Below are 15,895 nucleotides of genomic sequence, written 5' to 3' on the forward strand. Positions count from 1 at the left end.
ATGAATCATACTCTTGGCTACAGAATAAAATTTAACTACAATATTTAATAAAAACATTTAGTCATGTAAATGTAGAATGCTGAATTTGGTTGAACATTAATATTGCTGCTAAACTATTGTTCCCAGCTGTTTTTGAAATGCATTATTATGACAGGTTCAAGTCTGAAGCCATGTTTTAACCTCATGTAATGAAACCTGAATCCTGTTTCAGGTAAATGGAAAACAGTTTTTGGTGACTTTAATTGAACTAACACAAATTTACAGTTCTTTTAAGCTCTTCATAGTTCTGCCCTCAAACCTGATGGGAGCTAAACCTAACGGCCAGAGAAACTTTGTGGTCCCAGAAGCACGCACCAAGAGGCAGGCCCCGTCTAAATTTCTTCCGAAATTTTCTAGTTGGGGCCTGCCATAGCATTGCATAGGAGAGCAGTGCATTGCGAAGCAATGCACTGCCTCCCATGCAATGCATGGCAGGCACCTATTACTATGCACCTCTAAACTGGACTCTTTATTTATATCTTTATTTTTCTTCCGTCAAAATTAATGCGGCCCGAACCGCTGCGTGCACCCCCACAATTTATACATCAAAACGACCGGCTCGGTCCCGTGAGGTGTGCTATTACTTTTATTGGCGTTTCGAGTTACTATGGCGACGTAATTAACGAAAAACCGAGCCGAAAAATCCCATAGGAATGAATGGAGTCAGGGGCGGAAGAAATCCTCAAAATTCACTGTTTTTGAGGCTCTGCTGTATCGCCATACTTTCACCTAGAAACACAGTTTGACTTTCAGTTTGTAGGAAAATCCGCCGGCTCTTCAGAAGTGAAAACGGTTTGTTGATAACTGCTACGGTTTCTCTAAAATTAGACTCCAAGCGACACAAAGTTTGAGAGAAAATCACACTCTTTACAGTGGAGATGGCAGTTACTAGAGTGTAGAAAGAGGGGATTTTTTACAGGAAAAATGAGTTTCAACTGGCCCTCACGGCCACAAATTTCGCTCTACAGCCACAATTTTCGGTCAGATTGTAGGGCCGGGCCTCTGCTTTCACACAATAATTTCAAAATTGTTCTAAGTCTCATAGATTTCTGTCAAACACCCCTCGATCGCCAAGAGTCAGTAGATTTCTGTAGGCCTTCTCCCATGTATTTTCAATGAGAGCTTGACCTGTAATCCATGAGTGACACCATTTCTTTCCATAATCATATTTTATACTGTGAATGACATAGAGCTATGAAAATATCCATGATTGGGGACGAGGGACAGCTGTCGCCCACAGTTTAAAAAATTTTCAAATACCATGTACGGATTCCCAGATATTAGACTTTGTTCGGGAGCATGTTCAGGCATTTTTGCCTTTTTCTCCATTTTCCCTTACTTTTCACCCAGTGTTGTGTCTTTATTATTATATTTTCAAAAATAAAGGATGAATATTAATGTTCCCCTGTCCGTTCTGATAAAAACGGTCCAAGAATGACATCGATCGCCCCTACGGTTTCAGAGTTATGGCCAGTTGTTCGGGAGCATGCGCCTCCATGTTATAAAGCCTAGACCAGGGGAGACAGAGAGAGAGGTGCTGCGTGAGTGAGAAACAGCAGGTGTCAAGTTACACTGACGCTCTTTGCTGATTGGCTGATTCATTCCTCACTGTTCTATTTATAGCTCTGTGTATCTCCTACTGTATATGTCTGGATGGGATTCTGTCTTTCTTTCTGCCTCTCTGTGTCTCACACTGGGACACACACCCACACCCACACACACACAGACACACACAGACACACACCCACACACACATGCATGGATTACTATCTTTCTGAGGACTTTGCATTGACTTTCATTGATATTCATTCATTTCTATGGCTTAAACCTGACCTGACACCTAACCCTTTGACCAGCTTCATAGGAGGCAACTACATGGCGGCCATGTTGTGTGGGGAACTTAAACAGCATGTACTGCTGTTCCAACACCCAGACAACAGTGATTGACCCTAAAGGTCAATTTCTTTCATCAACCCTCCATGCTTACTAATGATTATTTAAAGCTTATAATAACATACACAATGGTTTTACAATAGCAAGCATGTTCTATATAACTAATAGAAATAACCCAGACCTGAAAGGACAACCATGCTTGATTTTCAAAATAAGACAAAATCTGCTCTATAAAATAAAAGCCTTTAAACAATAGATGATTGCAGGAGTGGGCTTCACACTACTGTTGGAGCTCCCCCAGTATTGGAAATAGGACCATGTTGGCCTTTTAAAATAAAGCCTACTGAAACTTTCAAAATAAAAGCCTCAACCCCCCATAGTTACTATGGATTTTGTGAGCTCACAAGAGCATAGAAAAGGATTTTTAAATAGCAAGCGGGTTCTATTTAACCAATGCAACTAACCCAGACCTGAAAGGACACCCATACTAGGTTTTCAGAATAAGACAAAACATGCTCTACAAAATAAAAGCCTTTACACTTTAAACAATAGATCATTGCAGAACTGGCCATTACACTACTGTTGGAGTTCACCCAGTGTTGGAAATGGGACTATGCTGCTCCTTTGAAATATGGGTTACTGAAACTTTCAATATAAAAGCCTCAACCCCCATAGTTACTATGGATTTTGAGAGCTGAAAAGAGCATAGAAAATGATTTTGAAATAGCAAACAGGTTCTGTATAACAATGCGAACTAACCCAGACCTGAAGGGACAACCATGCTGGACTTTCAAAATAAGACAAAACATGCTCTACAAAATAAAAGCCTTTGCATTTTAAACAATAGATCTTTCAGGACTGGGCTTCACACTAATGTTGGAGCTCCCAGTGTTGGCCTTTAAAATAAGGCTTACTGAAAATTTCAAAATAAAAGCCTCAGTCTTCCAGAGTTACTAGTATATTTTGAAGCTGATTAATAGCATAGACAATGATGTTTAATAAAAAATAGCAAGCTCTGGTCGGAGCAAAACGCACCAAGAGGCAGGCCCCGTCTAAATTTCTTCCGAAATTTTCTAGTTGGGGCCTGCCCAAGCATTGCATAGGAGAGCAGTGCATTGCGAAGCAATGCACTGCCTCCCATGCAATGCATGGCAGGCACCTATTACTATGCACCTCTAAACTGGTCTCTTTATTTATTTATTTATTTTTCTTCCGTCAAAATTAATGCGGCCCGAACCGCTGCGTGCACCCCCACAATATATACATCAAAACGACCGGCTCGGTCCCGTGAGGTGTGCTATTACTTTTATTGGCGTTTCGAGTTACTATGGCGACGTAATTAACGAAAAACCGAGCCCAAAATCCCATAGGAATGAATGGAGTCAGGGGCGGAAGAAATCCTCAAAATTCACTGTTTTGAGGCTCTGCTGTATCGCCATACTTTCACCTAGAAACACAGTTTGACTTTCAGTTTGTAGGAAAATCCGCCGGCTCTTCAGAAGTGAAAACGGTTTGTTGATAACTGCTACGGTTTCTCTAAAATTAGACTCCAAGCGACACAAAGTTTGAGAGAAAATCACACTCTTAACAGTGGAGATGGCAGTTACTAGAGTGTAGAAAGAGGGGATTTTTTTCAGGAAAAATGAGTTTCAACTGGCACTCACGGCCACAAATTTCGCTCTACAGCCACAATTTTCGGTCAGATTGTAGGGCCGGGCCTCTGCTTTCACACAATAATTTCAAAATTGTTCTAAGTCTCATAGATTTCTGTCAAACACCCCTCGATCGCCAAGAGTCAGTAGATTTCTGTAGGCCTTCTCCCATGTATTTTCAATGAGAGCTTGACCTGTAATCCATGAGTGACACCATTTCTTTCCATAATCATATTTTATACTGTGAATGACATAGAGCTATGAAAATATCCATGATTGGGGACGAGGGATAGCTGTCGCCCACAGTTTAAAAAATTTTCAAATACCATGTACGGATTCCGAGATATTAGACTTTGTTCGGGAGCATGTTCAGGCATTTTTGCCTTTTTCTCCATTTTCCCTTACTTTTCACCCAGTGTTGTGTCTTTATTATTATATTTTCACTAATAAAGGATGAATATTAATGTTCCCCTGTCCGTTCTGATAAAAACGGTCCAAGAATGACATCGATCGCCCCTACGGTTTCAGAGTTATGGCCAGTTGTTCGGGAGCATGCGCCTCCATGTTATAAGCCTAGACCAGGGGAGACAGAGAGAGAGGTGCTGCGTGAGTGAGAAACAGCAGGTGTCAAGTTACACTGACGCTCTTTGCTGATTGGCTGATTCATTCCTCACTGTTCTATTTATAGCTCTGTGTATCTCCTACTGTATATGTCTGGATGTGATTCTGTCTTTCTTTCTGCCTCTCTGTGTCTCACACTGGACACACACCCACACACACACACACCCACACACACACACACCCACACACAGACACACCCACACACACATGCATGGATTACTATCTTTCTGAGGACTTTGCATTGACTTTCATTGATATTCATTCATTTCTATGGCTTAAACCTGACCTGACACCTAACCCTTTGACCAGCTTCATAGGAGGCAACTACATGGCGGCCATGTTGTGTGGGGAACTTAAACAGCATGTACTGCTGTTCCAACACCCAGACAACAGTGATTGACCCTAAAGGTCAATTTCTTTCATCAACCCTCCATGCTTACTAATGATTATTTAAAGCTTATAATAACATACACAATGGTTTTAGCAATAGCAAGCATGTTCTATATAACTAATGGAAGTAACCCAGACCTGAAAGGACACCCATACTAGGTTTTCAGAATAAGACAAAACATGCTCTACAAAATAAAAGCCTTTAAACAATAGATGATTGCAGGAGTGGGCTTCACACTACTGTTGGAGCTCCCCCAGTGATGGGAATGGGACTATGCTGGTCCTTTGAAATAAAGCTACTGAAACTTTCAAAATAAAAGCCTAACCCCCATACTTACTATGGATTTTGTGAGCTCACAAGAGCATAGAAAAGGATTTTAAATAGCAAGCGGGTTCTATTTAACCAAATGCAACTAACCCAGACCTGAAAGGACACCCATACTAGGTTTTCACGAATAAGACAAAACATGCTCTACAAAATAAAAGCCTTTAACACTTTAAACAATAGATCATTGCAGAACTGGGCATTACACTACTGTTGGAGTTCACCCGTGTTGGAAATGGGACTATGCTGTATAAATATGGTTACTGAAACTTTCAAAATAAAAGCCTCAACCCCCCATAGTACTATGGATTTTGAGAGCTGCACAAGAGCATAGAAAATGATTTTGAAATAGCAACAGGTTCTGTATAACTAATGGAACTAACCCAGACCTGAAGGGACAACCATGCTGGACTTTCAAAATAAGACAAACATGCTCTACAAAATAAAAGCCTTGCATTTTAAACAATAGATCTTTTCAGGACTGGGCTTCACACTATGTTGGAGCTCACCCAGTGTTGGCCTTTTAAAATAAGGCTTACTGAAAATTTCAAAATAAAAGCCTCAGTCTTCCAGAGTTACTAGTCATATTTAAGCTGATAATAGCATAGACAATGAATAAAAAAATAGCAAGCTCTGGTCGGAGCAAAACGCACCAAGAGGCAGGCCCCGTCTAAATTTCTTCCGAAATTTTCTAGTTGGGGCCTGCCATAGCATTGCATAGGAGAGCAGTGCATTGCGAAGCAATGCACTGCCTCCCATGCAATGCATGGCAGGCACCTATTACTATTCACCTCTAAACTGGTCTCTTTATTTATTCTTTATTTTTCTTCCGTCTCCGTTAATGCGGCCCGAACCGCTGCGTGCACCCCCACAATATATACATCAAAACGACCGGCTCGGTCCCGTGAGGTGTGCTATTACTTTTATTGGCGTTTCGAGTTACTATGGCGACGTAATTAACGAAAAACCGAGCCCAAAATCCCCATAGGAATGAATGGAGTCAGGGGCGAAGAAATCCTCAAAATTCACTGTTTTTTGAGGCTCTGCTGTATCGCCATACTTTCACCTAGAAACACAGTTTGACTTTCAGTTTGTAGGAAAATCCGCCGGCTCTTCAGAAGTGAAAACGGTTTGTTGATAACTGCTACGGTTTCTCTAAAATTAGACTCCAAGCGACACAAAGTTTGCGAGAAAATCACACTCTTAACAGTGGAGATGGCAGTTACTAGAGTGTAGAAAAGAGGGGATTTTTTTCAGGAAAAATGAGTTTCAACTGGCCCTCACGGCCACAAATTTCGCTCTACAGCCACAATTTCGGTCAGATTGTAGGGCCGGGCCTCTGCTTTCACACAATAATTTCAAAATTGTTCTAAGTCTCATAGATTTCTGTCAAACACCCCTCGATCGCCAAGAGTCAGTAGATTTCTGTAGGCCTTCTCCCATGTATTTCAATGAGAGCTTGACCTGTAATCCATGAGTGACACCATTTCTTTCAAAAATCATATTTTATACTGTGAATGACATAGAGCTATGAAAATATCCATGATTGGGGACGAGGGACAGCTGTCGCCCACAGTTTAAAAAATTTTCAAATACCATGTACGGATTCCGAGATATTAGACTTTGTTCGGGAGCATGTTCAGGCATTTTTGCCTTTTTCTCCATTTTCCCTCTCTTTTCACCCAGTGTTGTGCCTTTATTATTATATTTTCAACAAAAATGTGTTAATATTCTCGATCCCCTGTCCGTTCTGATAAAAACGGTCCAAGAATGACATCGATCGCCCCTACGGTTTCAGAGTTATGGCCAGTTGTTCGGGAGCATGCGCCTCCATGTTATAAAGCCTAGACCAGGGGAGACAGAGAGAGAGGTGCTGCGTGAGTGAGAAACAGCAGGTGTCAAGTTACACTGACGCTCTTTGCTGATTGGCTGATTCATTCCTCACTGTTCTATTTATAGCTCTGTGTATCTCCTACTGTATATGTCTGGATGGGATTCTGTCTTTCTTTCTGCCTCTCTGTGTCTCACACTGGGACACACACCCACACACACACACACACAACACACACCCACCACACCACACAACACACAGACAGACCCACACCACACACACATGCATGGATTACTATCTTTCTGAGGACTTTGCATTGCTTTCATTGATATTCATTCATTTCTATGGCTTAAACCTGACCTGACACCTAACCCTTGACCAGCTTCATAGGGGGGCAACTACATGGCGGCCATGTTGTGTGGGGAACTTAAACAGCATGTACTGCTGTTCCACACCCAGACAACAGTGATTGACCCTAAAGGTCAATTTCTTTCATACAACCCTCCATGCTTACTAATGATTATTAAAGCTTATAATAACATACACAATGGTTTTAGAATAGCAAGCATGTTCTATATAACTAAGAGAAATAACCCAGACCTGAAAGGACAACCATGCTTGATTTTCAAAATAAGACAAAATCTGCTCTATAAAATAAAACCCTTTAAACAATAGAGATTGCAGGAGTGGGCTTCACACTACTGTTGGAGCTCCCCCAGTATTGGAATAGGACCATGTTGGCCTTTTAAAATAAAGCCTACTGAAACTTTCAAAATAAAAGCCTCAACCCCCCATAGTTACTATGGATTTTGTGAGCTCACAAGAGCATAGAAAAGGATTTTGAAATAGCAGCGGGTTCTATTTAACCAATGCAACTAACCCAGACCTGAAAGGGACACCCATACTAGGTTTTCAGAATAAGACAAAACATGCTCTACAAATAAAAGCCTTTACACTTTAAACAATAGATCATTGCAGAACTGGGCATTACACTACTGTTGGAGTTCACCCGGTGTTGGAAATGGGACTATGCTGCGCCTTTGAAATATGGGTTACTGAAACTTTCAAAATAAAAGCCTCAACCCCCCATAGTTACTATGGATTTTGTGAGCTCACAAGAGCATAGAAAATGATTTTTAAATAGCAATCGGGTTCTGTATAACTAGTGGAACTAACCCCAGCCCTGAAGGGACAACCATGCTGGACTTTCAAAATAAGACAAAAACATGCTCTACAAAATAAAAGCCTTTGCATTTTAAACAATAGATCTTTCAGGACTGAGCTTCACACTAATGTTGGAGCCCATTTAAAATAAGGCTTACTGAAAATTTCAAAATAAAAGCCTCAGTCTTCCAGAGTTACTAGTCATAATTTAAGCTGATAATAGCAGAGACAATAGCATTGACCAAAAAAAAAAATAGCAAGCTCTGGTCGGAGCAAAACGCACCAAGAGGCAGGCCCCGTCTAAATTTCTTCCGAAATTTTCTAGTTATTTATTTTTCTTCCGTCTCCGTTAATGCGGCCCGAACCGCTGCGTGCACCCCCACAATATACATCAAACGACCGGCTCGGTCCGTGAGGTGTGCTATTACTTTTATTGGCGTTTCGAGTTACTATGGCGACGTAATTAACGAAAAACCGAGCCCAAAATCCCCATAGGAATGAATGGAGTCAGGGGCGAAGAAATCCTCAAAATTCACTGTTTTTGAGGCTCTGCTGTATCGCCATACTTTCACCTAGAAACACAGTTTGACTTTCAGTTTGTAGGAAATCCGCCGGCTCTTCAGAAGTGAAACGGTTTGTTGATAACTGCTACGGTTCTCTAAAATTAGACTCCAAGCGACACAAAGTTTGCAGAGAAAATCACACTCTTAACAGTGGAGATGGCAGTTACTAGAGTGTAAAAAGAGGGGATTTTTTCAGGAAAAATGAGTTTCAACTGGCCCTCACGGCCACAATTTCGCTCTACAGCCACAATTTCGGTCAGATTGTAGGGCCGGGCCTCTGCTTTCACACAATAATTTCAAAATTGTTCTAAGTCTCATAGATTTCTGTCAAACACCCCTCGATCGCCAAGAGTCAGTACATTTCTGTAGGCCTTCTCCCATGTATTTTCAATGAGAGCTTCACCTGTAATCCATGAGTGACACCATTTCTTTCAAAAATCATATTTTATACTGTGAATGACATAGAGCTATGAAAATATCCATGATTGGGGACGAGGGACAGCTGTCGCCCACAGTTTAAAAAATTTTCAAATACCATGTACGGATTCCCAGATATTAGACTTTGTTCGGGAGCATGTTCAGGCATTTTTGCCTTTTTCTCCATTTTCCCTTACTTTCACCCAGTGTTGTGTCTTTATTATTATATTTTCACTAATAAGGATGAATATTATGTTCCCCTGTCCGTTCTGATAAAAACGGTCCAAGAATGACATCGATCGCCCCTACGGTTTCAGAGTTATGGCCAGTTGTTCGGGAGCATGCGCCTCCATGTTATAAAGCCTAGACCAGGGGAGACAGAGAGAGAGGTGCTGCGTGAGTGAGAAACAGCAGGGTCAAGTTACACTGACGCTCTTTGCTGATTGGCTGATTCATTCCTCACTGTTCTATTTATAGCTCTGTGTATCTCCTACTGTATATGTCTGGATGGGATTCTGTCTTTCTTTCTGCCTCTCTGTGTCTCACACTGGGACACACACCCACACACACCCACCCACACACACACACACTCAGACACACACCCACACACACACACACAGACACACACCCACACACACACAGACACATACACATACATGGATTACTATCTTTGTGAGGAATTCCCTTTATTGTCTTCATTTCTATGGCTTAAACATGACACTACCACTAACTCTTTCCCAGCGGGACACACACAAACACCCACCCACACACACACACGCAGACAAGCACACTCACAGACACACACCCACACACACACCCACACACACACACCCACACACAGACACACACCCACACACACATGCATGGATTACTATCTTTCTGAGGACTTTGCATTGACTTTCATTGATATTCATTCATTTCTATGGCTTAAACCTGACCTGACACCTAACCCTTTGACCAGCTTCATAGGGGGCAACTACATGGCGGCCATGTTGTGTGGGGAACTTAAACAGCATGTACTGCTGTTCCAACACCAGCACAACAGTGATTGACCTAAAGGTCAATTTCTTTCTACACCCTCCATGCTTACTAATGATTATTTAAAGCTTAATAACATACACAATGGTTTTACAATAGCAAGCATGTTCTATATAACTAATAGAAATAACCCAGACCTGAAAGGACAACCATGCTTGATTTTCAAAATAAGACAAAACCTGCTCTAATCAAATAAAAGCTTTAAACAATAGATGATTGCAGGAGTGGCTTACACTACTGTTGGAGCTCCCCAGTGAGGGAATGGGACCTATGCTGGGCCTTTGAAATAAGGCTACTGAAACTTTCAAAATAAAAGCACACACCTTCCATACTTACTAATGATTTTTGAAAGCTGATAATGGCATACACAATGGTTTTAGAAGAGCAAGCAGGTTCTATGTAACTAATGGAAGTGAACCAGACCTGAAAGGACACCCATACTAGGTTTTCACAATAAGACAAAACATGCTCTACAAAATAAAAGCCTTTACACTTTAAACAATAGATCATTGCAGAACTGGGCATTACACTACTGTTGGAGTTCACCCAGTGTTGGAAATGGGACTATGCTTGAAATATGGGTTACTGAAACTTTCAAAATAAAAGCCTCAACCCCCCATAGTTACTATGGATTTTGTGAGCTCACAAGAGCATAGAAAATGATTTTTAAATAGCAAGCGGGTTCTATTTAACCAATGCAACTAACCCAGACCTGAAAGTACAGCCATGCTGGACTTTCAAAATAACACAAAACATGCTCTACAAAATAAAAGCCTTTGCATTTTAAACAATAGATCATTTCAGGACTGGGCTTCACACTAATGTTGGAGGTCACCTATTGTTGCCCATTTAAAATAAGGCTTATTGAAAATTTCAAAATAAAAGCCTGAGTCCTCCAGAGTTACTAGTAATATTTTAAGATGATAATAGCATAGAATATAGCATAGACAATGAAATAAAAAAAAAATAGCAAGCTTTGGTCGGAGCAAAACGCACCAAGAGGCAGGCCCCGTCTAAATTTCTTCCGAAATTTTCTAGTTTATTTATTTATTTTTCTTCCGTCAAAATTAATGCGGCCCGAACCGCTGCGTGCACCCCCACAATATATACATCAAAACGACCGGCTCGGTCCCGTGAGGTGTGCTATTACTTTTATTGGCGTTTCGAGTTACCATGGCGACGTAATTAACGAAAAACCACAATGCTCTCCTATGCATTGCTATGACAGGCCCCAATTATGCCATTCTGTGCAGCCTAGATTTTGAGGCCTACTCTCATTTTAATAGCCACAACTATGAACAGCACCAGAGTGTGATCTAAGGGTCTAAGGATGACAGGAGAATGTCCTTACATGCTCTCCAGCAGCAGCACGATGGGTTTGAGCTCCTTCCTTGTTCGGTAGTAAGCCCGTAGAGGCACAATGAAGTTGTACAGACCATTTCCTGCGCTCTCCGCAGACACAATGATTAATTTGTTTTTGAAGCCATAGGAGCGCGCATCTTCAAAAGGGATGTGGGGACAAGGCTAAGGGAGAAGTATGAGAGATTATTGGGCTGTGTTTTTGTACAATAATGATGAAGAAACTAGTTAAGTTGCATACCTTGTCCATGCGCAGGCAGCAGAAAGGCATCTTTTCTTGAAGAAGATGGCATAGTGCAGGTGAGCTGCCAATATATGGAGAGTTCAGCGGGTATCCCTTCACCCACCTGCAGCACAAACTCACATTTATCTCTGAATTTATTAAAATAATCTCCTATACCATTTACTGTACTCACTCGCAGTGTCGACCCCACCAGTTTCCGCTTTCATCTTTGTCACCGTCATCCTTGCCTTCCTCTCCTCCTTCGTCCTCAGACTGCTCCCCCAGCAGGTCAAAGGTTGGGTTGTTGACTCCGTCCACTAGCTCGAGGACCGGTGCGATGCTGTGTCGTCTTTCATCCGCTGAATCTCCCATGGCAGGCAGAGCCAAGGTGTTTGCAGCACCCATCTCTGCCCTGGAGCTACTTCTGCTCCCTCTCCCACTGCCGATGCCTGTGCTGCCTGGATCCTGGCCCTCGGGGCTGCTGTCGCTGGAGTCCTGCAGGTCAATGGCCACTGTGCCTGAAAACATACCCAAAGATAAATAGAAAAACATTAAAATGTATAAAACCTTTCAGCAGTGGGGGTAGTGAAAAAGTGATTAAGACAGTTTTATTTTTGTCCACTTGGTGGCATGTTTGTGTAACAGAATCTGACTACAGGCCGTATCCATTCTAATCAGATGGAGGTGCATCTCAATAAATAGGAACAAAATTAAAAAGTAGATTAGTTTCATTAATCCAATTAGAAAAGTGATATATAGGTTCATGGCACAGAGTGATATATGTATGGCATGTCAGTCATTTTCTACCGCTTCCATAGTGGGTCACGGGGGAGCTGGTGCCTATCTCCAGCAGTCTATGGGCTAGAGGCAGGGTACACCCTGGACAGGTCGCCAGTCCATCGCAGGGCAACACACAAACAACCACACACACACTTGTTCATACACCTATGGGCAATTTAGAGAGACCAATTAACCTAACAGGCATGTCTTTGGACTGTGGGAGGAAGCCAGGGTACCTGGTGAGAACCCACACATGCACAGGGAGAACATGCAAACTCCATGCAGAAAGACCCCCGACCGGGAATCAAACCCAGGACCTTCTTCCTGCAAGGCAACAGTGCAACCAACTGCGCCACCGTGCAGCCCTGTATGGCATGTATTTCTGTTAATTGTGATGATTAGGATGTATAACTAAATAAAACCAAACATTCAGTTTATCACTTAAGCAGAATAACACATAAGAAAGAAAAGGATTTCTAACTTAAACGTTATGTCACAACCATATTGCAGCCTTCACAATCACTTGGCTGTCACTGAGACCCTCCATGAGGAAGGCACACCAAAAAATGCTGTTACTAAAGGAGGTGTCTGTTCACACATTGCTGAATTCAAGCATATTAATTTAAAGTAGGGTGGAAGGAAAAATATTGCAGAAAAAGGGAGAGCCACAGCCTTTATAGAATTGTGAAGCAAAACTGATTCAAGAGCTTCCGGCTTCCTCCCACAGTCCAAAGACATGCCTGTTAGGTTAATTGGTCTCTCTAAATTGCCCTTAGGTGTATGAATGAGTGTGTGCATGGTTGTTTGTGTGTTGCCCTGTGATGGACTGGCAACCTTTCCAGGGTGTACCCTGCCTCTCCAGTAGACTGCTGGAGATAGGCACCAGCTTCCCCGCAACCCACTATGGAATAAGTGGTAGAAAATGACTGACTGGCTGACTGACTGACTGACTGATTCAAGAGTTCAGGGAGATTTTCTAGATGTGGAAGATGCTGGAGTCAAAGCTCTCTCTGTAAACAAGCTTAATGGACACGCTGATTATGTTTTGCAACAGGACAGGAAATCCATCTCCAAATGCTATATAGTTTTGCACCTTGCAACATTTTCTTATTTTATTTATTTATTTTTTCTTTATTTTTCTACCTTGCAACATTTTCAGATGTAAAGCTCTGATAGATGAAAACAATTAGATAGTTTGCATGCATTTCACAGTGTTTGTGTTTAGCCTGTCTTACTGACCCATGCTGGCAATGATACTGTGCACAGGCAGGCGGGTGAGTCCATGGTAGATACTTTGGTGGACTCCTCTTGAATTTCCACCTGTGCCTCCCCAGGACGGTTCCCTCTGACCTCTGACAAATGCTGAATTCTCCTCTTTAGAGATGTTGATGTAAAAACATGTGTCAGAAGCCCCCATGATGTGGCAGGGCCCGGGGTTTAATAGGATGTTTGTGGTGTCCAGTCTGCGTACTCCGATCAAACAGACCCCAAACCTGCAACCACACGGGCAGGATCAGTTCTGAGCGATACAGTTCAATGTGTCGCTTATAATGATTTTTTTACTTACTTTTTGTGTGCATGAAAGGAGGCAAAAGTGAAACTCTTTCCTTGGTATTCTCCAAAGAATTTACTTTCTTCCAGGCGAATGTGATGCACCTCATTGGCTGAGCAGCGCCTGTATGTTCGGTGCCACTGGTCTGATGAACCTGCGCCACCATCCCTGAGAGAGCAAAAAGACACATGGAGACTGTTGAGGAGTGACCTTTAAAACATGTGATTTGAAGCACCCAGGGTCCTATAACCCCCCCGGTTATAGTGCGACGTCTTACATCTCTATCTAAGCTTCTAATCAATACTACAATCAGTGCATGGAGGGAGACGAGGACTCCCAGCTCAGGCTTAGTCATTCACAATGTTAAGAGCACAATAGCTTTCTCAGGGGGGAATACAGCTTTACACGTGGGGGCTAAAGAGGTGACAACACGAACTAACAGTGTGCAGGTAGCGTGACTGTGGATTGCCTGCACAAGAAAAAGCACTATTTAAATAAAGTAGAAATGTTCGACTTCTGGGAATGGACTGTGGGGCAGGAAAGAAGGATGGCAAGTTCTAATCATCATCAAAGCCAAAAACCCAGATGGCTTCAAGTCCAGGTATAGATATAATATTTATTGCCTGATTGCATAATATTACTTATATAAAACATTTTTACAGTCGATATGTATATCGGTATACTTATAAGCTAACAAATGTACATTTAGCCAGAGTAAAATTTCAGTTCTGGTTAAAGTTTTTATGTAGCTTATGTTTTAAGGGTTCACAAGAGTTGCTATTAGCAATCAGTGTCATATTGACAGAACACAGCAGTCAGAACAATCCCAGTTTTCAGAATTAGATAGGTTCCCACAGGAAAGTCGAGCTAACTGCTAGTCAGAGTCAGGCTGCTTCCACAGAAGATTTCTGGTTTTATAAAAACAACTAAAATAAAAAAAATAAAAATTCAGAAGTGCAAAAACTCAACAAGGTAGCCTGCTTCTATATGAGTTGGCAGTTCTCTTGTCTGAGTGGAACATGACCTCCAAAACACTGAACAGTTTCATGTGCACACAAACTAACATTGATCTTTTGGTGACATATGATGTTTTGGGGCTGACCAAAGACTTTTATCAGAACAACTTAACAGGTGAAAACAGCTCTATGGCAGCATTTAAAGAGCTATGGTAACTTTCAGATGTTTTTTAATCAGTGGGGAATTCTTTAATGACAAATGGAGCATGATAAATATAACTGGCAGAAAGAATCTTTAAAGGAAAGCGATTTAGTGTAAAAGGCAACCCAACAGTGATTGGTCAAATTGCTAGAAATTGTCTAAAACCTTATATTTTGTTTCAGACACCAAATTTGCCAGATTTGATGAACACATTTTGTTTTTAACAATGTGTTTTTAGTCCACATAACAGACTTTTATTTAAAAAGATGACAATGTAAATGTTTTTTAAAATAATACTTAAATTAGTAGTTATGACACCTATAAATAAAATTGTTCTAGGTTGAATATGATTTGAACAGACTGCTTTCTGATGATCCATCAGCTACAATCTCTGGTCTTTCAGTTTCTCCTGAGACAGCTCTTATTGCTGTTTGTTACAGGTAAGTTACTGATTGCTGATAAATACTCCACAGAACAACTGTCTGCAGTTCTGGTAAGGTTCTGAATGCAGTATTTTCGACTAAGCGAAGCACAGGGTCCTGAGAGCAGTAAAGAAAACATGCAAATGAGCTGCTTAGCAAACAATGATACTCACATTTTCATGTTTTACCTATATAAAAAGCTTTTAAAACATAATAATTTCACATTTCTGTTATTTTTACCCTCCCGATAATTAAGGTAAGCTCCAATTATCAGTGTAACTAATTTACATTTTTCTGTGCTACATGGTAGAAAATCCTTTGGATTAACAGTAAACATACATTGGTCTCAGGATGAATATACCTAGGTTCTTTTAAGGTATTCTACCTGTTAAGGGCTTGAAATGCTCCTGCACGTTGCTTGAAGGCCTCTTGGGGTGTCGTTCTAAGAAATGGGAAAAGGAGAAAGAA

At 41.4% G+C, this 15,895-nt stretch overlaps 1 protein-coding gene across 1 annotated transcript in view; it reads right to left on the minus strand.

The window, feature by feature from the left end:
- LOC124862877 (potassium channel subfamily T member 2) overlaps window positions 1-15,895 on the minus strand; it is a 98,593-nt gene that overhangs the window by 37,624 nt on the left and 45,074 nt on the right. The window contains exons 16-21 of the mRNA XM_047357063.1: window positions 15,813-15,869; window positions 13,863-14,015; window positions 13,535-13,788; window positions 11,709-12,033; window positions 11,534-11,639; window positions 11,285-11,457 (exon numbers count right to left, since the gene is read on the minus strand). Of these exons, the coding sequence (XP_047213019.1) occupies window positions 11,285-11,457; window positions 11,534-11,639; window positions 11,709-12,033; window positions 13,535-13,788; window positions 13,863-14,015; window positions 15,813-15,869 (1,068 nt within the window). The remainder of the gene's footprint in view (window positions 1-11,284; window positions 11,458-11,533; window positions 11,640-11,708; window positions 12,034-13,534; window positions 13,789-13,862; window positions 14,016-15,812; window positions 15,870-15,895) is intronic.

Source organism: Girardinichthys multiradiatus, chromosome X (assembly GCF_021462225.1).
Source record: "Girardinichthys multiradiatus isolate DD_20200921_A chromosome X, DD_fGirMul_XY1, whole genome shotgun sequence".
Classification (NCBI taxonomy): Eukaryota; Metazoa; Chordata; class Actinopteri; order Cyprinodontiformes; family Goodeidae; genus Girardinichthys; species Girardinichthys multiradiatus.